The 26,797-nt window shown below is 38.0% G+C and overlaps 1 protein-coding gene across 8 annotated transcripts in view; it reads left to right on the forward strand.

Annotated features, from left to right (window-relative positions):
• Positions 1–26,797, forward strand: part of RIC8B (RIC8 guanine nucleotide exchange factor B) — a 136,053-nt gene that overhangs the window by 82,526 nt on the left and 26,730 nt on the right. For all 8 annotated transcript variants that reach the window (XR_007517379.1, XR_007517380.1, XM_049884263.1 and 5 more), the window contains exons 5-8: positions 5,291–5,519; positions 6,282–6,377; positions 15,474–15,618; positions 24,736–24,880. Coding sequence is in view for 6 of the 8 variants with exons in the window: in XM_049884263.1 (XP_049740220.1) it covers positions 5,291–5,519; positions 6,282–6,377; positions 15,474–15,618; positions 24,736–24,880 (615 nt within the window). In the remaining 2 variants the exon portion in view is untranslated. The remainder of the gene's footprint in view (positions 1–5,290; positions 5,520–6,281; positions 6,378–15,473; positions 15,619–24,735; positions 24,881–26,797) is intronic.

Consider the following 26,797-nt stretch of genomic DNA (forward strand, 5'->3'; position numbering starts at 1 on the left):
CAGAGGTAGCATACTAGTGCCTCACAAACTGTATCCAAAAGTGTTTTAATTGGCCCACATGATAATTGGCCTGCATGTACAGTTCTGAAAAGAAAAATTGAATCAGTTGCCAACATTTAATAATCATGGTATCTTACACAAAATCCATATTACCAGCTTTTGAAGACTTGGAATATCAGCCAACACTGACCACATCCAGGGCCAACCATATCATCTGTGAGGCCCAGGGAAAAATGAAAATGCAGGATCCCTTGCTCAAAAATTATTAAGAATCTTAAGACAGCAACAGCAGAGCATTAAACCAAGTGCAAGGTCCTTCCAAGCATGGGGCCCTGTACAGCTGCACGGGGCACAGGCTAATGAAGCCAACCTGTCTACATCCTTACTTGCAGTACTAAATTATGCTGAATAATGGCTGTTCCCTTGAAACGAGGCCTGCGCTCTCCTATTTGCTATAGTATTCGTTACTTTCCATTATCCATTTTGTCCAGCCCTCCTACTATATGTTAGCTACTTGTGCCCCATAAGCATTGAGGTTTTGGTTTCCTGTTCCAGTTCATCCTCTGTACTGCCAACAGAATAATTTTTCTCTAACCTTATTTGGTCCTGGTTAAAACCCTTCAATAATCCCACCCTTTTTTTTAGGTCAAAAATAAAGCACCCTACCAAGACTCTTTATAATCCCCCCTGCCTACTCCACAGACACATATACATAGACCTTTCTGGTCTTACCACCTACTGAGATTCCTGATTTAGAGGCCTTATCATCTACTTTAGGCTTAAGGACCTGTTTTTAGTTCCCCACGGCTACTATATTCCTTCATTGTTCCAGGTACTTGCTGTTCCCTTCCATAGTATAATATGTCCAGTATTCAAAACCTCCTTAATTTTTGCTGTGTACCATGTACCAGACAGAATGCTTTGCATGACTTCTTTCATTTAATCCTCATATCAGTCTGGTGGGATACGTTTATTTCTCTCTGTTTTAGAGAGAGGGACACCAAGGCCTAGAAGAGGTCATGTAATTTGCCTAACACACACTTTTAGTAAGAGACAACCTAGAATTCAAGCCCAGTGCTCTACAAATTATATTGTGCTACCTTTCCTTAACACTTCCCCATCTGCTGCTGCTCCAGCCTCCTCTTGCCCTTTGCACCAAAACTTCTTTAAAGTCTTACGATTCCTCTTCTGTTTCTCTCTTGAATCCAGTCCATTCAAGCTTTAGCCCCACTGCTGCACCACAGTTGCTATTGTTAAGGTCACTCGTGCCCTCTGTATTGCTAAATTCAGCAGACATTTCTAAGCCCTCATCTTACTTGCTCTGTCAGCTTCATTTGACACAGTTGAACATCCCAGTCGTACTTCCTTCAAGACGGTATCTTGGTTTTCCTCCTACTTCATTCATCTTCCTCTACTTCACAGCATCTGGATGAACCTCTTCATTCTTGAAAGTATTTCAGTCCACACTCACTCCCTTACTGATCTAATTCAATCCTATATCTTCAAATTCCAACTGTATATCCCTAACTCATCAGTTTATTTTCTCACCCAGCTCTCCCTTCCTTAACTCCAGACTCATATAGCTAACTTCCTATTAACATCTCCACTTAGAAGTCTAATAATAGACGTTACAAACCTAATATACCCCAAATTAAACTTTAATCTTACCTAAAAAACTGCTTCCCCTGAAATGTATCCCATCTCAGTTTATGGTAGCCCCAGCTTTCTCCTTGTGGAGGCTCAAACCTTGGATTCACACTTCACTCCTCTCTTTCTCTCACACCCCACAAATAGGCTGTCAGGAAATCCTGTTAGCTCCACCTTCAGAATATATCCAGAGTTAACCACTTCACTGTTACCGCCCTCTTTACCCACCTGTATTATTATAGTAACATCCTAATTGGTCTTTCTCACCCCTGATGTCTTACCACCTATTGTCAGTGCAGTAGCCAGAGTGATTCTTTTAACATAAGGTTTTAAAAAAAAAAAAAAGCCCTGCAATGACTCTCCATTTCACTCAGAATAAAAACCAAAGTTGTAATAATGTACAAGACCAGTTTGGCTCCCCATTATCTATCTGATCTCATATTCTACTCCTCTCCTCCTTATGTATAATAATTCAGCCATATCAACTTCCTTGCTGTTCTTCACACATGCCACTACTTCTGCCCTAGGGCCTTTGGTCTGGCTCTTACTTCTTCCTGGAATGCTTTCTCTCCAGATACTCAGTGGTTCACTCTAACTTCCTTTAAGACTTTGCTTAAATAACACCTTCTCAGTGAGGCCTTTCATAACTATCCTATTTAAAATGACCACCCACACCTCCTGTCTGTCTTACACTCCAGGTTTTTTCCCTAGAGCATGCCGTTTAATTAGATTATCTATCTTGTTAGTGTTATGGACTGTTCTCCCTATGCTAGAACATAAGCCCCGTGAGGGCAGGGGTTTTTCTCTTATTTTTTCACAAAGCTTGCCTAAAACAGTGGCTGGCACATGGTAAGCTCTTCATAAACAATTGCTGAATTGAGTTAAATTAAACTTGAGTTTTTACATCTAAAAATCTTTGGAGATGTTAAAATTCATTTAAATGGACTTTCTAGCCTTGAAAAAAGATACGTGAGCTCCAAATATAAAGAGGATACATTTGACCACAAATATTTGTTAACAGCTGAAAGTCTAGATGTGCCGTTATCATGCTCCTCAATGTCATTTTTCTGTGTGTCAGAGTGTTGTGGTATTAAATTATGTTTAGCCCAGCGATTGATACAGGAGTGTATATTAGATTGCTTGCCCTCTCCCACAACTAACAAGGCTTTGATCATGGCAATAAGGAGCTGTAAATAGGCCTTGCTTTTGAATCTGCATATCAGGAGGGGGCTGGGAGCGGGAGCCGGAGAATGTCATGTCGCAGTGATTAATGATCTCTAGGAAGCTGAAAAGGGGAGAGTAATATACACAGTATTTCTACCCCCTGGAGTAGGAATGCAAACACCATTGTGCAGAACTGTGCATAGTCACTGACTTCCTGGTAGCTGGAGAATTTCATACACTCTTCTACCACAAATAAAACTGTCAGGGAAGTGACAGAGCTCAAAAAGCTGGCCTTCCTTACTTAAAAAGAATAGCTCAAGCACAGTGAGCCAGAAAATTAATTTTGTAGTTGTTTGGAAACCCACTTGTTTAATAAGAGATGAGAAAATGGGAACTTTTCTTGAAAAGCCTAAAAGCGCCAAGTATTTGTTGAATCAAAGTTGACATTTGGTTTCTTAAGCTTACGGAATTCTTGGAAACTGCTTACTTTACACGAATTTAAAGGGGGGAACGTTCCTTTATAATGAAATGGACCATCTTAAAACTGTTCAGTGAGTCTCTGTTGTAGATTCAAAGAATCATACTATCCATGGACTCTAAAGCCTTTTGCCTTGATTTCCAAAAAAATCCTAAAATTTCAGAATAGCTTGGATAGTTTTGGAAAGTAATTCTAAGGTAGATTTTTTTTTTTTCCTTTTATCCCCAGTGAATCTGTGATATTTAATGGCAATTTCCAAATACTTCAGACAAAAGTAAAACATTTTTAACTGTAGGTAAGGAACTGTAGATGTTTGCAAAAAAAAAATAAATAAATAAATTTTTTTTTTTTTTTGAAGTTTGTGGGAAAAGCATATGGAAACCCTGGTGGCATAATGGTTAAGTGCTACGGCTGCTAACCAAAGGGTCGGCAGTTCGAATCCACCAGGCACTTCTTGGAAACTCTATGGGGGAGTTCTACTCTGTCCTGTAGGGTCACTATGAGTCCGAATCGGCTTGACGGCACTGGGTTTGGTTTTGGTTTTGGGAAAAGCATTGTATTTCACCCAACTTTGATTATTTGCAGATAACCAAAATTAGGGACTTTGGTGTTGGTGGTAGGGGTAGTAATACTTTTTTAGTAAAGGCAACCAAATAATTTATATTTTACCAGGAATCATTCATTCATAGAACTTTTAAATAATTTTTGCTCTTGGTTCAGAATTTTTTAATGGCCTATATGTTACCACTCATTGTTCTGCATTGTCTAATTTTTAATTTCTTATGAACTTTTATTTTTCCATAATAAAAAAAGAAAGAAAGAAAATATTCTTGGGGAAATGAAGCCACACACTTCTGGGAAAAAGGAAAGAAAAAACTTTGATCATTTCTGTTTTTGTTTGTTTTGTTATAATTTAAAAGAAAAAGGAACTACTGTGATCTAAATTAAGACAGCACCAGATAGATTAAGCCCTGAATTTGGTTTCCAAGTGGTTAGGCTTTTAAATTGCATTTGCAAGAGTTTATTTTTAGTCAGGATGTGGTTATTTTTAGACCTGCTTCTCTGTCACTAGGAAATGTAATGCCTTTCTTTCCATTGTTGTTTATCAGGAAGTTCTGAGGCCCAGGCTTTTAAGATTTGGTTAGTTGAGAAGCCCATCTCTTCTCTTAGATGAAAGAATGTAAAATAAGGTAGGGAGAAAAATATGTTAATTGAGAACATGTCTAGTTTTTAAATTGTTAGCATTATTTTAATCTAAGTAACAGAACAAGGCTTTTAGGGAATGCCGAAAAGGCAATGTTTGAGTTCCCCCTACTGGTGTGCATCCCAGGCTTTTGTATTCATTAATACGTAGCTGCAGGGCCTAGGGGATAGATTAGAAATAGCTATGTTAGCTTTTTTAAAGCAGATCTGGTGATGAGAGAGAAAAAAAAAACACCATTACTCTTTCTATAAATGTCTAACAAAAGAAACGAGATGTTTTAAAAATTGTGTTTTTTACAGCTGAAAGGAACAAAACTTAATCCTACAATGTTTGGTTTTTAATTTTGTCGTCTCTGTGATATAAGCTGCTTATATACTGTACTTCTCAAATGCCTGATGGTGTAACCTACAGAATAACACAGCACCAGGGGATCCACAAAAGGCTTTAAAACTCTGGGGAAACACATGCAAAGCTGGTGGTGGTGTCATAATAAAATTAAAGAAATTCCTAGGTTTTCTGGGTAATTCCTATTGTAGCATTTAAGAAAGTGACATGACATCATGTGATTGTGTCTGTCCGTTTAACATCTGTTCTTTCTAATTTGTCATATGTGTGTTTAAAACAGTTCTTTATTTTCAGCCTATTGTTCAGTAAATGCCAAGGAATATTAATGGCTCATTTTGAAAAAGAAAAATTTTAATTGACTCCTAAAAGTCTCTTCTGAACTTCTTATTATGTTTGCATTTTAAAGGTCTATTCAATCAAACTAAAATATTTATTTTTAAATTGCTTTTCAGCAATGCAGTCAACCTTTTAAGCAATGTTCCGGTCTCTTGTTTGGATGTTCTCATTTGTCCATTAACCCATGAAGAAACAGCCAAAGAGGCAACGACTCTAGATGAACTGCCCAGTGATAAAACAGCTGAGAAGGAAACTGTTCTAGAAAACAATACCATGGCATACAATGGTATGAATATGGAGGCCATTCATGTTTTACTCAATTTTATGGAAAAGAGAATAGACAAGGTAAGACTGATAATATGGAGGGCTTGGGAAGATGTTTCTAAAGAATGATGTAAATGTGCCACCCATGCAGACACACACCACAGGACATGATTTTTAAATCTAAGCTTCTCAGAGTTGACATCTTGCGTAATAGTTTGTTCGTTGGAAAGCATTTTATTATAATGTGTGATAAAATGCTGAAACCAAGTGAAATTTTTATTTAATCATGAAAATTGTGTTGATGCAACACCAAAATTACGACTAGTTCCTGAAAACAAAGGAAAAATTAATTCTGTTTCATATTGATACTTTCAAAATCCTAGAAATAAAAATCATCCCCCCAAAAACTTGATGATAAGTACTTTCTGTAATACCTAAAAGACATCAGCTTTCCATTTGTTGTGAGCTGCTTATTTTCTCTGGTCTGTCACTTGCTTGGTCAGGCAACTATATTCAAAGGCAGCAGGGTCGTATGGATATATCACTAAAATCTTCACCTCATTTAAGGCCATTGACTGAGCCAGTAGGGACCCTAGAAAATGTAAGAAAATACACAAAAGACAAAAATGGGCATTAGTAAACATGAAGATAACTAATGAAATGGAAATACAGTAGGGAAAATAATTTTTAAAATAGTTTGCAAAGCTTTGGTAAATGAGACATTTTACCACCAACACGCCACCCCACATAAGAAAGAAGAGTATTAATATGCTGATTTATATGGAGGAAAATAATACTAATGTTAGGTACTCAACTAATGAGCGGGTATGATTTTCTTTATAGGGAAGCAGCTATAGAGAGGGTCTAACTCCAGTTCTCAGCTTATTAACTGAATGTTCCCGAGCTCATCGAAACATCAGAAAATTTCTCAAAGATCAGGTAATAACTTAATGCATATTATAAATTAAAGTTAATTTTCTTATATATATCTTCTTTTTTTAAGAAAGAATGGGTTGAATTCTCGTAATGGTTTTCTTTGAGAAAATGAGAAGCTCAGAAATGTTTGTTGTAAATCTTAGAAATCTTCCTAATCAGGAAATAAGTAATCTTCTATAGTATGCTGTTTCTTAACATTGTTCTAAATATTGAAATACTTTATAGCATGGACAGAGAGTAAACAAATATTCATATATATAAATAAAAAATACATAATGACAAGAAGTGATAAGTGTTCTGAAGAAAGATAAAACGGGAAAGGGAGACTTAAGAGGGTAATGGAGGCCCTCTCTGAAGAGATGTCTTTTGAGCAGAAAACTGAATGAGAAAAGGAGCCCTGAGAATATCTGGAAGAGGAAGGTACCAGAAAGAACAAGTTTGAAGTCCCTGAAATGAGAGGATACTTTGGTATGCTTAATGAAAAGCAAGAAGACCAATGTAACTAGACAACAGTGTACAAGCAGGAGAGCGGTAGATGAAGTAAGAGAAGTAAACAAGGGCCATATAACAGTGTCGTATAGGACTTTTGATTCCCTTCTGGGTGAAGTGGGAAGGCGTGGGAGTGTTTTCAGAAGGGGAGTGGTAGGATCTCATTTATACTAAAAGACTCCCTGGCTACTGTATATAAGATGGTAGAAGAGTGTGAATGGACGTGAGGAGACCAGTTAGAAGCTACTGCAGTAGCAAAAAAGCTGATTATGAAGGCTTGGAGTAGGATGGTAGTGGTTGGAGTTCACGGTTTGGGATGCTTTTTGAAAGTAGATCCCACAAACATGCTGATAGATTGGGATAGGAGTTGAGAAAGAAAAGAATCAAAGATGACTTTGACTTAAAACTTTTAGATCATATCCTAAACTCCAAGTCTGACTTGGATATTAAAATAATGGAAATTGACCTCCTCTGAAATCCCAGTTTCAGTCTCCCACTCTCTGCCCCCATTCTCTTAGTTAGCACCCTCAATCTAGCACTCTTTCATTCCCCTGTGGATTGTCAGTCTGTCATCAACCTCCACCCTCATTGTCCTTCCCTCACCTCATGTTCTTACTTCCCTGCTCACCCAATCTAGATCCTACCTGTGATTCGTAACTGTAATCACTCCTTTGCTTACATCTATAACCAATACTTCTCTCTCTATCTCTCCCTCTTTCCCTTTCTCCCTCCCTCCCTCTTTCTCTCTCCCTCTCTCCCTTTCTCTCTCTCTCTCCCTCCCTTCTTCTGTCTCCTTCTCTCTCTCTCTGTCATTCTCTCCTGGCTAAATTCAACAAACTGGTTAAACCCAGCCTTCCACCTACTCTGAGTCTCTGTCTAAGCACTTGAACATGATGAGAGAAAATAACAGAACCTTATTGACTAGTTTGCTTTACATTTAAGGCCAACCCCAAGTGGGTCTCCCAGCATACTCCAAGATAACTACTTCACAACTCCTTTCTCTTCAAACCTCTAGCACACTCTTCTCACTATCATTTGTCGACGTTGCTTCCTGTTCCACTAAGAAAGTACAAGAAAACTTCATCATCCTGCCACTGCATCTGCCATCCATCTCTGTGTCTGTACTGCCAAATCCTTTGTCTCCCTCTCTGTCACGATTGATGAATTGTCCCTACTTCTGTCTGTGGTCAGTCTCTTCACTTATCCCCTGGATCCCATTACTTCTCACCTTTTCACCACCTTTGCTCCTGCATTTCAAAAAAAAAAAAAAATTTCTTTTTTTTTTTCTCTCCTTATATTACTCTCCCCCCCCACCCCCCCACTGTACTGGCTTGTTTCTGTCAGCACCCAAAAATATCTTCCATCTTAAAAACAAAAAACCATCCCTTAACTCCACTTCTCAAGCGGTCTCTCTGTTTCTCTGCTCCTCTTTATGTAGTGTTCCACAGAAGAGTTTTCTATACTCCCCTTCTCTATTCTTTTTCTTCTTTGTTCCTCTCCTGAATCCTCTGTGATTAGGCTTTCATGCTTTCTACCCTACTGCAAAAGTAGCCATCAAAGTTACCAGCGCAATATTGCCAAATCTAATAGCCAGTTCGCAAATCTTCGTTTATTTTAAGCCCCAGTCCTGGTAGTGAAGTGGTTAAGAGTTCAGGCAGCTAACCAAAAAGTCAGCAGTTCAAATCCCCCAGCCACTCCTTGGAAACCCTATGGGGCAGTTCTGCTGTGTCCTATAGGGTCACTATGAGTCGATATTGACTCAACAGCACACGAAAGCAACATTTTGATGTAATTGAGTATTCTCTCCTTCTTGAAATACTTTCTTCCTTTAGTTTTCTAGGACACAGTAGGGAACTTCTTTTTTGCTTGATCATCTTCTTCCCAATCCTAAATGCTTGAGTGCCCCCCAAGGCTCAATACTCAGCTTTTACCTCCATTTCTACTCACTTGGTAATCTCATTCAGCAGTCATAGTTTTTAAAACCATCTAAATGCTAATGATCCCCAAATTTATATCTCCAATCTGACCTGTCCCCTAAACTCCAGACTTAAATAATAACTGCCAACTCATCACCTCCTTTTGGATGCCTAATAGTTACCTTAAGATTAACATATCCCAGACTCATCTCTTAATCCCCATCACCCCAACCCGTTTCTTCACCTCTTCCCATTTCCATACAGAGCTACCATAAAACCATGAATAATTAAGCCAAATAAATGAATTAATTGATAAATTAAGGTCTTTCCAAGTTTTGGTTGTTTTAAGACATTCTGTATAAACACTTACGGGCTAACCTACTCATTGAAAGGTTGGTGGCTTGAACCCACCCAGAGGCTCCTTGGAAGACAGGCCTGGCGATCTGGTTCTGAAAGGTCACAGCCTTGAAAACCCTATGGAGCAGTTCTACTCTGCACACATGGGGTAGCCATGAGTCTGAATTGACTTGACAGTAAGTAACAACAACCTTAACTAGGAGGACTTGGTAAAAAAATAATAATAAATAAAAATACTTAAGGTATCCATAGGATCAAAGTTCAGCCAAACTGGCTGTCTATAACTAAGACAGTCAAAAACCTATTTGTTAAACAACTTATTTATATGAAGCTCGTGGGCCACACACTGTGTACATACAGAAGATTGTGATACCCACTCCCAATCCTCAAGACATACTACAGTCTAGGTAATGAAATGAGACCTGACAGGTTCAAAGCTAATGAAAGATACAAGGCAGAGTACAGAAGTGAACTTTCCCACTGAGGAGGGTAAGCTGTAGTCTGTGATGATCAAGAAAGATATAACTTAAAGTAACAGGTGATTAGTTTTGATAATAGTGTGATTTCAGCCATGGTCAATTAGTTATTATGCCCTGTAGAGAATACCTGATTAAATGTAATTTATGAATACCCGAAGGAAATTGGTTTTGAGTTTTCAGTATTTGGGCAGGTAGAAAAGAGAACAGATGGTAGAAATTACTGACCCATGTTGTATTAGTCTGGAGACGCTTGTAGAAGAGATGAATGTTTAGTGGCTTTGAAAGAGAACTGGACAGAAAAAATCGCTGGAGGGTAATATCTGGAGGAAAATGATTATGTGACATGCATATGCAGTTTGTGGGTGGTATATAAGAACAATAACAACAAAATTCCATGAAGAACTTGTTTGAAGGAAACAAAAATACAGATTAAAATTTTTGTGTAATAATCTTTATTGTAGATTTTGTACTCTGAACTATAGGTACATGTTATTTGAAATCAGCTGTTAGATGTCTCATTTCTCTAGAAATGGGAGATAAACACATTCTGGTTGGTGTAGTCGAATCAAGAATTTATTGTGCAATTACTTTGTGCCTAGCATTGTGCTGCTCTCTGGTAGAGATACTGAAATATGAATCCCTTAAACACTAGGTAGATACTTAATTTTCTGAGATTTAGTTTCCATTTTTGTCCATTGACATCTCCTTTCCACATTGGTTGCTTTGTCTCAGCCTCTTTTGCCTCCTGATAGGCAGTCAATATAGAAAGAGGAGAAGGGGTGAAGAAAGTCAGTTGAACGGGTTAAATAAAGGAGTATATACATTAGGTGCATATAATAGTCTAGCATAGAATAACTACACAGTAAATTACTTGACTTTGTGGCTATCCCCATTTCTTAGCATAGAGCCTCACTTGTAGAAGGGACTTAGTAAATGTTACTTGAAGTAATTCATTCTTCCTGCAGTCAGTAAATATTTATTGAACACCTATAATATGCCAGACACTGGGAAAAGAGCAGTAAACAAACTACACAAAAAGCTCCCTGCCTCCATTGAAACATACTCTTGTGGAAGAAGGCAGACAATAAGCAAATAAATATATACCATGTCAAGTGATGGAGCCCTGGTGGCACAGTGGTAAAGATCTTCAGCTGCTAACAAAAAGGCTAGCAGTTTGAATCCAATGGCTGCTCCTTGGAAACCCTAGGAGGCAGTTCTGCTCTGTCCTTTAGGGTCACTGTGAGTTGGAATTGACTTGACAGCAACAGGTTTTATGTCAGGAGGTGATGGGTGTTATGAGGAAGATTAAAGCAGAGCAAGGGGTTAAGAAAGAGAATACTAAAGGTTACTTATATAGGGTGGTCAGGGAATGTCTCTTACAAGTGACATTTGAGCAAAGACCTGAAAGAAGTTACGAGTGAGCCATGCAAATTTCTAGAGGAAGTGTTTCTGGGCAGAGGGAACAACAAATGCAAAGGCCCTGAGGTAGGAAAATGCTTCTTATGTTTAAGGAATTCCACGGTGACTGCAGTAGTGTGAATCATAGAAACAAAGTCAAAGAAGTCACAGAGCGCTAGATTTCATGGAGACTTGTAAAACAGCTGTCAAGACCTTGTCTTTAATAATGAGTGAGTTGAGAATCCATGGGAATTGGAGGACTTTAAGAAAAGGGGTGACATGATCTGACTTTCAAAGGATCATTTCTAGCTATTATATAGAGAATAAACTGCAGGGATAACGTAGGAGGCTATAATAGTAGTCCAGGCTAGAGCTTTTGGTAGCTTGGACTTGGTAATACTGGAGGAAGTAGTGAGAAGTGATTGGATTCTGGGTATATTTCAAAGACAGAGCTGACATAATTTGCTGATGGATTGGATGTGAGGCGTGAAAGAAAGGAGTGAAGGATATTTCCATGTTTTTGTCTCAAGCAGACAGAAGAATGGACTTGCCATTCAATGAGATGGGAAAACTGCTGGAGGAGCAGGTTCGGTGAGAGCATCAAGAGTCTTGTTTAGGACGTGTTAAATTTGAGGTGACTTTAGGAATCTGGACATCAGGGAAGAATTCAAGATGGAGATATAGCTTAGTCATACTGGCTATATAAAGCGATGAAACTGGGTGAGATTATTAGTGGAATGAATGAAAATGAAGAAAAATTACCCAAGAACTGAATCCTTGAATACTCCAACATTTAGAAGTCAGGAAGAAAAGAAGGAATTAGCAAAAGAGGCTGAGGCAAAGCAACCAAAGAGATAGGAGGAGAACCAGAAGAGAAGGGTCTGTGTGGATGGAAGGGTGAGCAAACCAACAAACTTAAAGCAGGTTTCATAACCCCTCTTGACATTAGTCTACAAAAATAGAGATGATGTCAATGTTACATACTTTGTAGGATTACTGAGGATTATAGATGTCATTGCTGTTAGGTGCCATCTAGTCACTTCCAACTCATAGTGACCCTGTGTACGATAGAATGAAACACTGCTCAGTCCTTCGTCATCCTCATAATCGCTGTTACGCTTGAGTCTATTATTGCAGCCACTGTGTCAGCCCATCTCATCGAGGGTCTTTCTCTTTTTTGCTGACCCTCTAGTTCACCAAGGATGTCCTTCTCCAGGGACTGGTCCCTCCTGATATCATGTCCAAAGTATGTGAGACGTAGTCTCGCCATCCTTGCTTCTAAGGAACATTCTGGCTGTACTTCTTCCAAGACAGATTGGTTCGTTCTTCTGGCAATCCATGGTATATTTGGTATTTTTTGCCAGCACCACAATTCAGGGCCATCAGTTCTCCTTTGGTCTTCCTTATTTATTGTCCAGCATGCATATGAAGCAATTGAGAACACCATAGCTTTGGTCAGGTGCACCTTAGTCCTTAAAGTGACATCTTTGCTTTTTAACACTTCAGAAAGATCTTTTGCAGCAGATTTGCCAAATGCGGTGTGTCATTTATTTTTGACTGCTATTTCATGGGTATTGATTGTGGGTCCAAGTAAAATGAAATCCTTGACAATTTCCAGTCTTCTCTCCATTTATCATGATGTTGTCCACTTGTGAGGATTTGTTTTCCTTATGTTGAGGTGCAATCCATACTGAATACTGTAGTCTTTGATCTTCATCAGTAAGTGCTTCAAGGCCTCTTCACTTTCAGCACGCAGGGTTGTGTCATCTGCATAACGCAGGTTGTTAATGAGTCTTCCTCCAATCCTGATGCCCCGTTCTTCTTCATATAGTTCAGCTTCTCGGATTATTTGCTCAGCATACAGATTAAATATAGTGAAAAATACAACTCTGACGCACACCTTTCTTGACTTTAAACCAGCAATATCCCCTTGTTCTGTTCAAAGGACTGCCTCTTCATCTATGTACAGGTTCCTCATGAGCACAAGTGTTCTGGAATTCCCATTCTTCGCAGTGTTAATCATAATTTGTTATGATACACATAGTCAAATGCCTTTGCATAGTCAATAAAACGCAAGTAAACATCCTTCTGGTATTCTTTGCTTTCAGCCAGGATCCATCTGACATCAGTAATGATATCCCTCATTCCGTGTCCTCTTCTGAATGTGGCTTGAATTCCTGGCAGTTCCCTATCGATGTACTGTTGCAACCACTTTTGAATCAGCAAAATATTACTTGCGTATGGTATTAACGACATTGTTGGCTAATTTCCACATTCTGTTGGATCACCTTTTTTTGGAATAGGTATAAATTTGGATCTCTCCCAGTCGGTTGGCCAAGTAGCTGTCTTCCAAATTTCTTGGCATAGACGGGTGAACACTTCCAGCGCTGCATCTGTTTGTTGGAACATCTCAGTTATATTCCGTCAATTCCTGGAGCCTTATTTTTCGCCAGTGCCTTCAGTGCAGCTTGGACCTCTTTCTTCAGTAGGCTTCTTCCTTCAGTACCGTTGGTTCTTGATCATGTGCTGCCTCCTGAAATGGTTGAACGTCCACCAATTCTTTTTGGTACAGTGACTCTGTTTTCTTTCCATCTTCTTTGCATGCTTCCTGCTTTGTTCAGTATTTTGCCCATAGAATCCTTCAGTATTGCAAGGCTTGAATTTTTTCTTCAGTTCTTTCTGCTTGAGAAATTCTGAGCATGTTTTTCTCTTTTCGTTTTCTAACTCCAGGTCTTTTCATATGTCTTTATAATACTTCATCTTCTCGAGCCACCCTTTGAAATTTTCTGTTCAGCTCTTTTAATCATTTTTTTACATCCTCTTTAGCTACTCAATGTTCAAGAGTAAGTTTCAGAGTCTCTTCTGACATCCATTGTGGCCTTTTCTTTCTTTCCTGTCTTTTTGATGACCTCTTGCTTTCTTCATGTACGATGTCCTTGATATTCTACTTGATAATAGTCATATTTACAGCTCATTTGGTCTTCGGTCATTAGCGTTTAGTGTATCAAATCTGTTCTTAAAATGGTCTCTAAATTCAAGTGGGATATATTCAAGGTCATACTTTGGCTCTTGTAGACCTCTGATTTTCTTCAGGTTCAACTTGAACTTGCATATGGGCCAACTGTTCTTCTGTTCCACAATCAGCCCCTGGCCTTGTTCTGACTGAAGATATTGAGCTTTTCCATCGTGTCTTTGCGTAGATGTAGTCAATTCGATTCCTGTGTATTCCATCCAGTGAGATTCACATGTACTGTTGCCATTTATGTTGTTCAAAACAGGTACTTGCAATGAAGAAGTCATTGGTCTTACAAAATTCTATCATGTGATCTCTATCATAAAGGCTATATTTTCCAACTACCAATCCTTCTTCAGTGTTTCCAACTTTCGCGTTCCAATCACTAGTAATTATCAATGCATCTTGATCGCATGTTTGATCAATTTCAGACTGCAAAAGTTGGTAAAAATCTTCAATTTCTTCATCCTTGGACTTGATCGTTGATGGTTGATGTGTAAATTTGGATAATAGTCATATTTACTGGTCTTCCTTGTAGGCGTATGGGTATTATCCTATTACTGACAGTGTTGTACTTAAGGATTGTTGTTGTTGTTAGGTGCTGTTGAGTTGGTTCCAACTCATAGTGACCCTGTGTACAACAGAACAAAACACTGCCCAGTCCTGTACCATCCTCACCATCGTTGTTATGCTTGAGACCATTGTTGTAGCCATTGTCAATCCATCTCATTGAGGGTCTTCCTCTTTTTTTCTGATCCTCTACTTTACCAAGCATGATATCCTTCTCCAGGGACATATGACAGAGTAGAACTGCCCCATGGGGTTTTCTAGCCTGTAATATTTACAGGAGTAGATTGCCAAGTCTTTCTGCCATGGAGCCGCTGGGTGAAATTGAACCACAAATCTTAAACCACTTAACTGTTGTGCCACCTAGGCTCCATATTCCAGGGACTGGCAAATAACCCAAAATCAATAATTAATAGCTATTTTTTATTATAAAACAACTGGAAAGCATAAATACAGATTTTTTAAGTAAATACTGAAAATGCTGCAGGAATTCTAAGAAGATAAAAATTAACAGAAGTCAGAGTATTAAGGATGTCTCCATGGAAAAAGGAGAAACTGACCCAAACTTATAGCATAGATTTTTTTAGGGGGTGTTCTGAGTAGGTGCAAGATGAGTGAAGGTTCAAGAATGGATTTGAGTATAGCGTGGTGCGTGGTGGTACAGTGAAAGTGTTCTATTCAAATATTGATACAGGCATGAAATTATTCGGATCAGATTTTGTTTGTTTGGTTTTATTTTATTTTCAAAAAATTTAATATGTTTTTCCACTCTTATAAAACTGAGCCCAGTAGACATCCTAAGACTGATGAGCTACATGGTACTGTCCTTGCTTATTCTAGTACTCTCAGTTGATGACAGTTTTTGCGTTTGTGCCATCAGGTTTTACCACCATTGAGGGATGTGACAAATCGACCTGAAGTTGGTTCAACTGTGAGAAATAAGCTGGTGCGCCTCATGACACATGTTGACCTTGGTGTCAAGCAAATTGCTGCTGAATTCCTTTTTGTCCTTTGCAAAGAGAGAGGTAAGTTAAACTCTGTTTGCCCCCTGCTTTTTTATCTTTCTGAGGGAATTTGAGAAGTTTACTTATTAACGATAGTGATCTCATTCCAGCCTTTCCAGGGAGGATGAGGAGATAATAAAAATTAGTAATTTGAAAGCATCTTCTGTATGCTTCTGACTTCAGTGTGACCTGCAAACAGGTATACTACCAAACACACTCACATTTAGGCTTTGCCTTCTGTGTCCTTAACCCAGGCTCCTTAACCTTGGTGAATCAGAGCATGGAACCATTTTGAAAAATACACTTCAGTAATTCGGTTACTACTATTTTAATAACCAGGCAGAGGCCTGGGTTAGTTGCCCTGTTTGATTTCTCATGGAATTAAAGCTATAGGAGTTTTTATTTCATCACTAAATTCTTTAATCAATAAATAGTTACCGAATGTGAGCTATATAATATATTGGAAGTATAAAAATGCATAAGATATGCTCCTTACCCTTGATATAAGGGTAAGATAGTGGTAGAGAGAAATTCTAAAAAATAACTATATTACAAAGAAATAAATACTACTGTATATGTATATATAAAGCACTTTTCTTCTGAGATAGAGCTAACAATTAAAAATATTTCCTAAAATTATGTGGATTATTTGCTCTACAAAAGGCATGTGCTCCAAACAAGGAGCTTTGACTACATTATTCAGAGATTCTCCTCACCTGTTTCTTTCTTCACCTCCTAGTTTATAAATGTACTTGCTGGTCCCATCTAAGAAGATTTTCTATTCCACTTTTGAAAAGTACCCAGTTTTGCGAGATGAATTTGGAGATAGAAAAGTCTGCTCACTTCTGTCAAAAATCTTAAATCAGTTGAATTCTTTAAGCTTCCTTCCTGACTTTTTGATCCAGCCATTTTAGTTCCTGTTAAGATAGGATGTTAGCAATGTAATTTAATCATTTTAATAATGGTGATGATAAACATAGCTATTATATATTGAGAGGTATCATGTGCCTGACATTCTATACATAATGTCATTTAATTCTCATAGGGACTCTACGGTAAATATTATTATAATTTTTATTTCATAAATGAGGCAACCTGGCACTTGAGAACCTTTCAGCAACTTATCCAAGGTCACACAGCTGCTTAGGGCAGGGCCAGAATTTGAGTCTTACCTGCTTTTCATTCTGCCATATTGCCTCTCATAGTAATTTTCTTCAACTGTTGCCATAGACTAGTTTCTTTAGCATCTGTTCTTTTAGACAAATCAATTCTTTAATAATTTTGAAAAAAAACATTGATTTAGCATTTTGGAATTAAGCGGTTAGCATAGTGTTTGCATATAGTAAGTTATCTGTAAATATTGGCTGAATTAAACTGATTGTTCGGAGATCAGAAATTAGCTGTTTTTTAAAGTAGAATTGCGTATGTATATACATAAATCTAAACCACACGTGTGTATCTATGCATTGAAAAAAGGTTAGTAAAAATATACACTAAAATGTTGTCATTGGTTACCTCTGAGTAATATGATTACTAATGATTTTTTTTAACTTCTCTACATTTCATAATTGTTCTTCAGTGTATTTATATTTGTGCGTACTTTTAAAACATTTTAAAAGGGGAGAAAATAATTTATTTCTTCTGCAATTACGTATCTAAGTATAATCACCTTATTTATGAATTAGAAGTATCATAGCAAATACAGTATATGTGTTTATAATGATTTTTGTTAATGGTATCTTCATTTGGAATGGTTTGCTTTGTTCCCCCTTGGACCCAGTACTTCAGATTTTAGTCCTAACTTTGAGCCCAAAGCCAACCCACACTTTTTTTTTTTTTTTTTGTCATTTGACCTTTGAGAATTCTATATAAAATCATCTGCTTTTCCTTCCAGTTCGATTATAAGTTTAGTAGATGCATTCTTCTGGAATAAAAATCTATTCTTTCTGCAAGTACTTCTTGAACTAGGCCCTGAGAATACAGGAAGATAAACAAGGTCTTACTTTCATATTATTTACTTTCTCATGCAAGGGTCACAGACTCAAATACCTATAGCAGACTGGCTGGTAATAAGAGCAAATCAAGTAGACTGGACATAAAATGGTAAATGAAAACTGACACTTAGCTCAATGTTGGAGAGACAGTGGGTTGGAGTGGAGGGCAGTGGGACTGTGGGGAACTGGAAGGAGGAAGGTAGCTGCTATTTAGCTCCAATTGATTGTTCTCATGAAGGAGTACATGTCCAATGATGCCAGATCTTGCAGGTTTTTCAAGAGAAGCCAGGAATCTGGATTTTTACATTGTCTCCCCATTAAACCCATTGCCGTTGAGTCAGTTCCGATTCACAGCAACCCTATAGGACAGAGTAGAACTGCCCAATAGGGTCTCCAAGGAGCAGCTGGTGGATTCAAACTGCCAACCTTTTGGTTAGCATCTGTAGCTCCTAACCACTGCCCCACCAGGGCTCCCTTAAGCCTCCTAGTTTTTTAAATGCTAATTTAAATTTTTTTTTTTTATCAACAAATTTAAATTTAAAACCTTTTGGCCAAAAATATATATATAAAATAAACATAAAAATATAAATGTGGACTGCAGCATGCATGTGTGTGTGCATGTGTGTGCACTTGTGCGTACACTGCAGTCCATGTTCAACTCACGGATCATCACATTGCAGCCTCTTTTAGCAGCTCAGAAGCTAAATGATGGATTCAGGTGCAAACTATATCAAAACAAAATAAATTTCAAATAATTTAGCAGAGTGGCTGAACTTCCCACTTAAAAATGTGCAAAGCTAAGTTCGAAGCTAAAGGGGCCATGATCAAGTCTCAGAGGTCAGTCCACCAAGTAGAGACGAGTAGCGGTCAAATTGCATTAGGAACATAGAGACTAGATTAAGAAGAAAAATTGAAATGGGGTGAAATACAAAGAGCAAAATTTTATGGTAGACTAGGCACAGAAAGAACCATCCAAGTGGCTTAAATATCTGCCTGTGCCAGGCCAAACTACATCCTCAACTGATAGTGGTCTGCAGGTTAACCTTTGCTTATGCCATCAACTTGTTATTTTGAGCCCTGGCATCACTAAACTTTCATACCTGCTCCAAAAATTGTGTACTTTCTACAGAGGGCTTAAAGATTGGCCTTATGTAATTTAAACAGCAGAAAACGATTTGTGAAATAATTCCCTGCCCAGAAAGTTTTGTTTTGGTTTGGTGTTTGATTTTAACACACATTCATTAATTCCCACTATATGTTAAGCATTGTGGTAGGGATTGACTTAGAGAGTTAAAAAAAAGGCTTGAACTCCCTCAGCACATAGCCCCACACCTATAAACTTACTTTAGTCTCCTTCATTTCAGTCTCAGAGAGATAGGTGTCTGTCTAGTTTAGAGCCAAATAGTCTCCCTTTCCAGTTGATCTTGTCTCCTCCTGCCTTCTCAGAAGCCTTGCTCCATCAGTTGTTACCCTTTATTCTTTTGCTGTTTTAACTCTCCCTCTGTACTTGCCTCAACCTGTATACATACGCATGTCACTGTTCTTCACATCTTAACATCTTGAAAGACTGATCTGTTTTTCTTTTCAATATCCTTAACTTCCCATTCAGTCTTCAACTCCCTGCAAGTCAGGGTTTCTACTACCATTCCCTACTCCCAAGATTCCACTGAAAATGTGCTCAGTGAAGTCACAATTTACCTAATTTTCAAAAGCAATGGATATTTTTTTATCTACCACATCTCTCCTAGCATTTGACAGTATTGAGCTCTCTCTTCCTAACTTGCTCTCCTGTCTTCGTTTCTTATATCACACACTCCTAGGTTCTCTTTGACGTTCTGCTCCTTCTTTTCAGTTTTATTTGCTGACTCCTGTCTTTGGTGTAATGGTTGAGAGCTACAGATGCTAACCAAAAAGTTGGCTGCTAATCAAAAGGTCAGCAGTTCGAATCCACCAGCTGCTCTTTGGAAACCCTATGGGGCAGTTCTACTCTGTCACTATGAGTTAGAATCGACTTGACAGCAGTAGGTTTTCATCTTTGTACACATTTAATTTCTGGTGTTTCCTGCAGTTCCCTTCTTGCCCTCATTTTCACTTTACATTCCTCCCTGTGCATTCTCATTCCTGTTTTCTGGTGATTCCCCAATCTGCATACCTCCAGCCCCAACCTTTCTCCTGAACCTCCATCATATATATCCACCTATTTACTGGACATCAGCATTGAATTCTCACAGGTTTCTCAGACACACATGTAAAATAAGTTTGTCTCTCAACCTTTTCTTTTTCCTTTGATCTTTTCTCTGTGAAAGGCTTTATTGTGTATTTAGTTGCTAAAACCAGAAATCTAGGAGTTACCCTAGATTTCTTTATTTGTAGACTCAGAATTCACCAAGTCATATGGATTTTACCTCCTAAATATCTCTTTTATTTATCCCTGCCGTCTGCTCCCACCACTACTACCTGAGTACAAAAAAAAAAAAAAAAAAAAACCACCGCTGTCAAGTTGATTCCTATTCATAGGCCCTTAAAATTATTTTCCTTAACTGTTAAAATAGCTTTCTAAGCTACTAGTAAATATTAAAATAGATCTATCTCTAATCAGATTTTCTTCAGTCTCTCTTCCACATGGCTAACAGGGATGGCTCTAAAACAAAATATATTCTTGTCATTCCTCCATGTAAAACTTGTCAATGACTCCCTGTTGCTTACCTAGTAAAATTCAAATTTTACCTCCATGGCCTACCTTTGTAGCCCGTTCTTAATCTGCTCCCATCTTACACTTCATGCATAACCACATTAAATTCCTTATTCTTGCCTAGTTCTATTGTACCTTTCTTGACATGTCTACATGGTTTGGCAGATGCTGTTCATTTTGTGTGGAATGCCCTTCCCTGTCTCTGTTAACATAGTGAGCTTACCGTTGAAGACCAGCTTAAGCCATCATCTCTGTGAAGACTTTTTGACCATCCCAGGCAGAGTTAATCATTGTCTCTATTGTGCCATTTGTATTCATCTCTGTTTTTTAAATACTTTTGGCATTTGCTATGTTGTAACTCTTTGTTTATCTAACAAACTTGCATTCTAGACATTGAGTTTCTTTAGGTCAGAGATCATGTCTTTTCCATCTTTGGATCGCTAGTACTTAACAAAAAAAAAAAAAGTACCTTACAAATAGTAGGCACCCCATAAATGTTTAATGAAATAGCAAATGTTTGTCCTCTCAGTGCATTGCCTGGTGAATACATGGTCTTGAGTATTTCTCCATGTAAAGGAATAATTTCAATACGCTATGGTAAGTGCCACAAGAGAGGAATGTACCAAGTAGTATAGCAACCTGGAAGACAGAATGATTAGGGGTGGGAGTAGCAGAAGGTCAGAGAGAAGCCTTCACAGAAGAGGACACAGAAGTGGGAAATGGCCTTGGTATGTACAGGAAAGAGTAACTAGTTTAAGATGTGAGGAATCCACCGTATACAGGAGTGGTAGGAGATGAGTTTGGAAAAGATGACAGGGAATGAAGAACACTTCAGGCCGTGTTTTGGAATTTGAGTTTTAGGCTTTAGGGGAGATACTGGAAGTTTTATCCAGGAAAGTGATACAGTCATATTTTTGCTTTAGAAAGGTATCTCAGGCAGTTGTGTGGAAAAAGAACTAAAAGGGTGTGAGCATGGAAATAGACCAGTTAGTAAAGCTACTTATACAGGATTCAAAGGAACCCTGGTGATGCAGTGGTTAAGCACTCAGCTGCTAACTGAAAGGTTGGCTGTTGGAATTCACTAGCCACTTCATGGGAGAAAGATGTGGCAGTCTGCTTCTGTAAAGATTATAGCCTTGGAAACCATATGGGGCAGTTCTACTCTGTCCTACAGGCTCACTATGAGTCAGACTCAACTAGACAGCAATGGGTGTTACAGGATTTCTAAAAGTTGTAGTATTTGACTGGAAGGAAGAGGATTTACACAGAGGAGGGGAAATGGTCTATGGGTAGAACCTGACTCTACCATTCTTTCTCCTTGGTAGAAGAGCACATTCTTTTTGCTTTCATGGCAGAGCGTGGTAAAACTCATGCTGTATAAGCGATAATACGATGACTGCCAGTGTAGTTCTAGCTCTGCATGGTGCTGCTGTGGCTGCTCCTCTCTTCATAGTGCCCCCCTAGCGCCCTGATAAAGTAATGGTGAAGTGTTCCCGGCAGCTTTTCAACTGGATGCTGATTTGTTTCATTTCTGCAGCAGCCTTACATAACCGCATGAATGATTACTGTGACAAAGAACAAATGTATTTATTTGTGTGTTTCTTTGTTTAAGGATCTACCAGAAAATCTTTTCTTTGCCTTAGCAGCGCACCTTAACATCCACCCTCAGTCCGTTTTCTTCTTACTTCTTTCCCAATATCAAATAGGATATTATACAGTGTGTTTGAAAATAGCCTGAAAAGAAGCAAGAAACGATCCATCAAATAATACCAGTCAGAACTTCACAAAGAAAATGCTTCTCTCTGTGAAGTTTTTATATTCCGTTTGTCTTTTCTTCCTTATCCCCCCACCTCCCATTTTTAGGTATTTTGTCCTATTAACAAAAGTTCCTTTGATTTTTAAGTCTATTGCCTTCTCTGTTTTGAAGGCAAGGTGTGTTTTCCATCATCTTTTCAACCCACACTGACTGTCATAGAGTTGGCACATAATGCTTGTTCAAATAAATGAGTAGTAAACATTATTTTCATGAAAGTGCCAAGATTTTTCCTATTAACTAGTTTCCAGGAGGATTTTCTGTGTAAGGAAACAGGTTATTTAGAAGGATTCTGTTTATCTCAGTTTAACATCTTTTGTCCTCTGTGGTCTTAAATTATTTTAACCCTGTAGCCATTCTAGATCATTGTTAACATTTTGTCTCCTTTTTTGTTGTTGTTTTAAGTATATTTATTTAAACCATTTATTCATATCTCTATTGAGACCTTCACAATTTTGGTGAATATTTCTTTTCTAGAACCACTCAACTGCCTCATCAAAAATGTTTATGATGAGAACATCAGTGCCATGCGCATTCAGATCTGTGATTCTCCTGCCACAGTGACTTTGTGTCTGACCATGTTACTAAGGTCGTGTCTGACCTTCGTAAATATTAAGAATGCTTGTATACACTGAATATTCCCTTTTCCCCTAATAAAAAAAAAAAAAACAGGTTCATTAATTTGTCTAAACCACCACATCTTGGGGAGGCACTGATGGCAAGAGGGAACATACCAGATTTATTCAGAGGGCTTTTCAAATTACACCTCCACATCTCTCATTAAATTCTAATGTGATCCTTTCCAGCACCCCTTGAGAATTATTACTGAAGAGACCACAGTTACTGCTAGGTTTTAGGGTAGAATATGGTTGAAAACCACTAGTCTAAACCTCATGTGTAGCCTTGGTGGTACGGTGGTTAAGAGATTGGCTGCCAGCCAAAAGGTCGGCAGTTCGAATCCACCAGCTGCTTCCTGGAAACCTCTGTCCTACAGGGTCACTGTGAGTTGGAATCAACTCAACAGCAGCAGGTTTTGTTTTGTTGTTGTTGTTTAAACCTCATTTAATATACTTATATTATTAACTTACACTTCTTTTTGTAGAAAAATGACCAGTTTGCTATTACATTCTTTGAAATCAGCCCTTCCCTTTATTTGTCCTCCAGTGACTTATTTTCAGTGTCTGTTTTTTTAAGAGAAATACCCTATAGTTCAAATATTTGAAAATGTAATGAACAACTCTATCTGCGGATATTTATGCTATTTGTGCCCATGATGATTTCATACTCTGATGATATTTATTCCCTTTCTTTGTCTACCTGTTTCCCTACCCAAAAAAAAAAAACATTGGTGTCGAGTCAATTTCAACTCTTAGTGACCCTATAGGACAGAGTAGAACTGTTTCATAGGGTTTACCGATCCCCAAAGTTATTTTAATTGCCCTTCTTTGAATCTTAGTCTTTTTTAAGGTCAGTGATCTGAATTACAATAGTATACCGGATGTAGGTTTTACTATAGCTTTCTACATGGATCAGATACTATGTTATGTTTTATTTCTGTGGTTGTCTTTAAGATGACATTTTATCAATACGATATTGAAAGTCTTAAATTTTGCCAGTTGCTCTTTTGATTGAATATTCTAGTGTTCTTCTTGAAGTTGTACCTGAAGAGAATGAAGTGTTCCTAAAATAAAGCTACTAATCAGCGCTTTGTACCTTCCTTAAAGGTACTTAGAAATTGCAAAAAAATATCCTGTAGTACAAAAATTGTATGTGCCTGCTTGTCTTAGAGGTACCTCCTTACACTGATGACAGGGTAATAGTTACAAAGGAGCTGCACCAACTGCTTCTTTGGGCTTTTTTTTTTTTTTTTTTTTAACTAAAATAAAAGTTTATAATGATCTACTAGCATGAAAAAGAAAAATGTGTTTACTTTGTGCCAGATACTTTTCTGAACACTTTTGCATGTATTAACTGAGTTAATTATTCTGATTCTACAGATGACAAAACTGAGGCACAGAGCTGCAAAATAACTTGCCCAACGTCAACCAGCTAATAAGTGGTAGAGCCGTGATTGAAATCTAGCCCGTTTAACTCCTAGACCTACTGTCTCGGTGGGCCTCACATGCTTACATATTGTTGCTGACTTAAAAAAAAAAAAAAGAAAAAGCTAGTAAGCTGGCCTGTCCTATTTGCTGATATCCTTAAGTTTTCTTATTTCTTACACCCTTTCCCTCCAGTTCTATGAAGAAGGATTTTACATTACATGCTACATTGGTAAAAATCCCAGTCTGACCTTCCGTAACTCTAGTTTCTTATCAGTGTTTCTCTCGAACTAGATAAAGAAGTAAGATTTGAGATCAGAAACTTAAACTATCATCCATACCAATGACCCAGCAGTCAAAGAGGCCCCACTTCAGAGTAGTTCTGTTTGAATTTCTGATGCCTGCAAAAAAGCTCTCAGTCTTCAGAGTACCTCGGAAAATTTACAGACAGTTCAGCATAACCACCACAATTTAAAAATCTCTCAATTTCAAATTTACTGCCATGGCGTATCTCCACCCTCCCTGTGTTGGTGAGTGGTTGGTGACAATGGTGAACACCCGAGAATTCCTGACTAAAAACCTATTCTATTTTTGCAGTGGATAGCCTGCTGAAATACACTGGCTATGGGAATGCTGCAGGACTGTTGGCGGCCAGGGGCCTCTTGGCTGGAGGAAGAGGAGATAATTGGTACTCAGAGGACGAGGACACAGACACTGAAGAATACAAAAATGCAAAACCAAAGTATAGTATCAAGTTTCTTTTCACCTAACTATGTCTGTGCCTTCGAGTTGGTTATTCGCTTTTTACTTCGTCTTTCATTTTCCAAGTGTTTCTTTTCTCTCGTGGATTTGGAGGCTCTCCATAAATGGTTTTTTAGGGGCATTTTCACAGCTAGTGCCTAAAAGAGTGGCTTTAAGTGATTGAGGAAGGATATTGCAAGAAATGTTCTACTGGATGATGTTTTCAACATGCATATTTTCCTCTCCCAAGTACTGGGAGAGCTGATGTTTTAAGATATCTGCGGGCATATACTTAAATAATACTGTTGCTGACTGTTTGCTTTCCTTTCCAGAGGTTGAGATTTTATAAAGTATATCCAAGACCAAGTATTTAAGTTGGTCATTTGATGCGTCAGTGTTCTCAGAAATCTGCTATACATTCTGTTCTGTCTTGCATGAAAGTCAATAAAACCATGGCAACAAGGCACATTACTAGGAAGAGAAAAGAAGTCTGGTTCCACAGTGAATTTTAACCAACAAACACTTAGGGAATCATCTTTTAACAGATACATTAGCGTGCTGAATAGGCAAAACAGAGATCCTATCAAGTCTTCTCTGAGTCAGTGCTTACAAATTAAAGACAATTCTTCTTTTTTATTCCAGCACAAACCACCCCTCCTTCCTCCTGTTTCCTCTCCATCCTCTCACCTCCCAACCCCTACTCTAGATAAATTTCCTAGTTTCCACTTGTTAGGAGTTATATGAGCTCTGTTTTTTATTATTGGCCTAACAAATGTTAAAAAGTGTGCCCTTCCCTTTTGGCATTATCAGTGATGTTGACATGCTATGTTTTCTACTAACAGTATTCTGGAGTGTGGTGTCCATCATGTAGTACGTAGTTGGTGACCAAGGATAGAAAATTATTGTCTGCAAATTACATCCTTTCTTAAATGTCCTGTTTATATAAATACAGTGGGTAGTCAGAAGGTAAAAGAAATGATTAGCCCCTAATCAGGCAGGATGTCAGTTTCTTGGTAAATCAGGTCTGAGTAGACCAGTGTTATTTTACCATCCCAGAAGGATCGTGTAGAGTGTGTCCTCGGGGGGAAAAAAAAGGATTTTCAGGGAAAAGCTAGCAGTGACTCTATAAACAGTAAGTTCTTAAGACTGCTGCCATTTAGATGTTGTAAATTGGGCCTCCCTACTCACCAAGAGTTGGAATAGACTCAAAAGCAACGAGTTTGTTTTTTTTTTTAATCAAGTATTTGAAGCTTATTAGAGGAATCATACCTTATTCTTTCCCTAATTATAGAAGTCATCATTCTAAATTAGTCTTCCTAGCTCTTGATTTTTCCATTCCAGAGACTGTATTTCCATAGCAATTTGAGACAGTAAAATATACCTTGAGAAGTCTCTTATTTTTTTTTAAATGACGGTGGAGGTTACATTAGGCATTCCTTGTGTCCCAGAGTATGTGGACTTGGTCAACTTAGGAAACTTTTCATGAATACTCAAGATTGATATCATTACATCTCAGTGTGCATTGTTGATTTTGTGTGGTAGGTAACTTTTGTAATGATAATAGTCATATATCTAGCAAGCCCCAGAACTCTGCTAGAATAAGAAGGAACTCAAAACACAAGAACACTGGGTCTTTTCCAATAATATGGGGACTAGAATTGTGTGGCATTATGAAAGCAGTGTTCAATTTCAGAAAAGTAGGTTGTTTAAATCAAGAACCATGATGTTTGAGATTGTTTTCTTGGCTCTGTGTCATAGAAAGTTTCTATACTTAAGGCCTTAAATCCCTAATTGGAATTATCTTTTGCCTTTGAACCTGGCTTATACCTGTTTATAAGAATGGTATGTTAGTCTGGTCAGAATAGTTACCCTTGTAAAATCTTACTAAATTGTGTTTCTTAAACATTGCTCATTATAG

This window comes from Elephas maximus, chromosome 4 (assembly GCF_024166365.1).
Source record: "Elephas maximus indicus isolate mEleMax1 chromosome 4, mEleMax1 primary haplotype, whole genome shotgun sequence".
In the NCBI taxonomy this organism is placed as follows: domain Eukaryota; kingdom Metazoa; phylum Chordata; class Mammalia; order Proboscidea; family Elephantidae; genus Elephas; species Elephas maximus.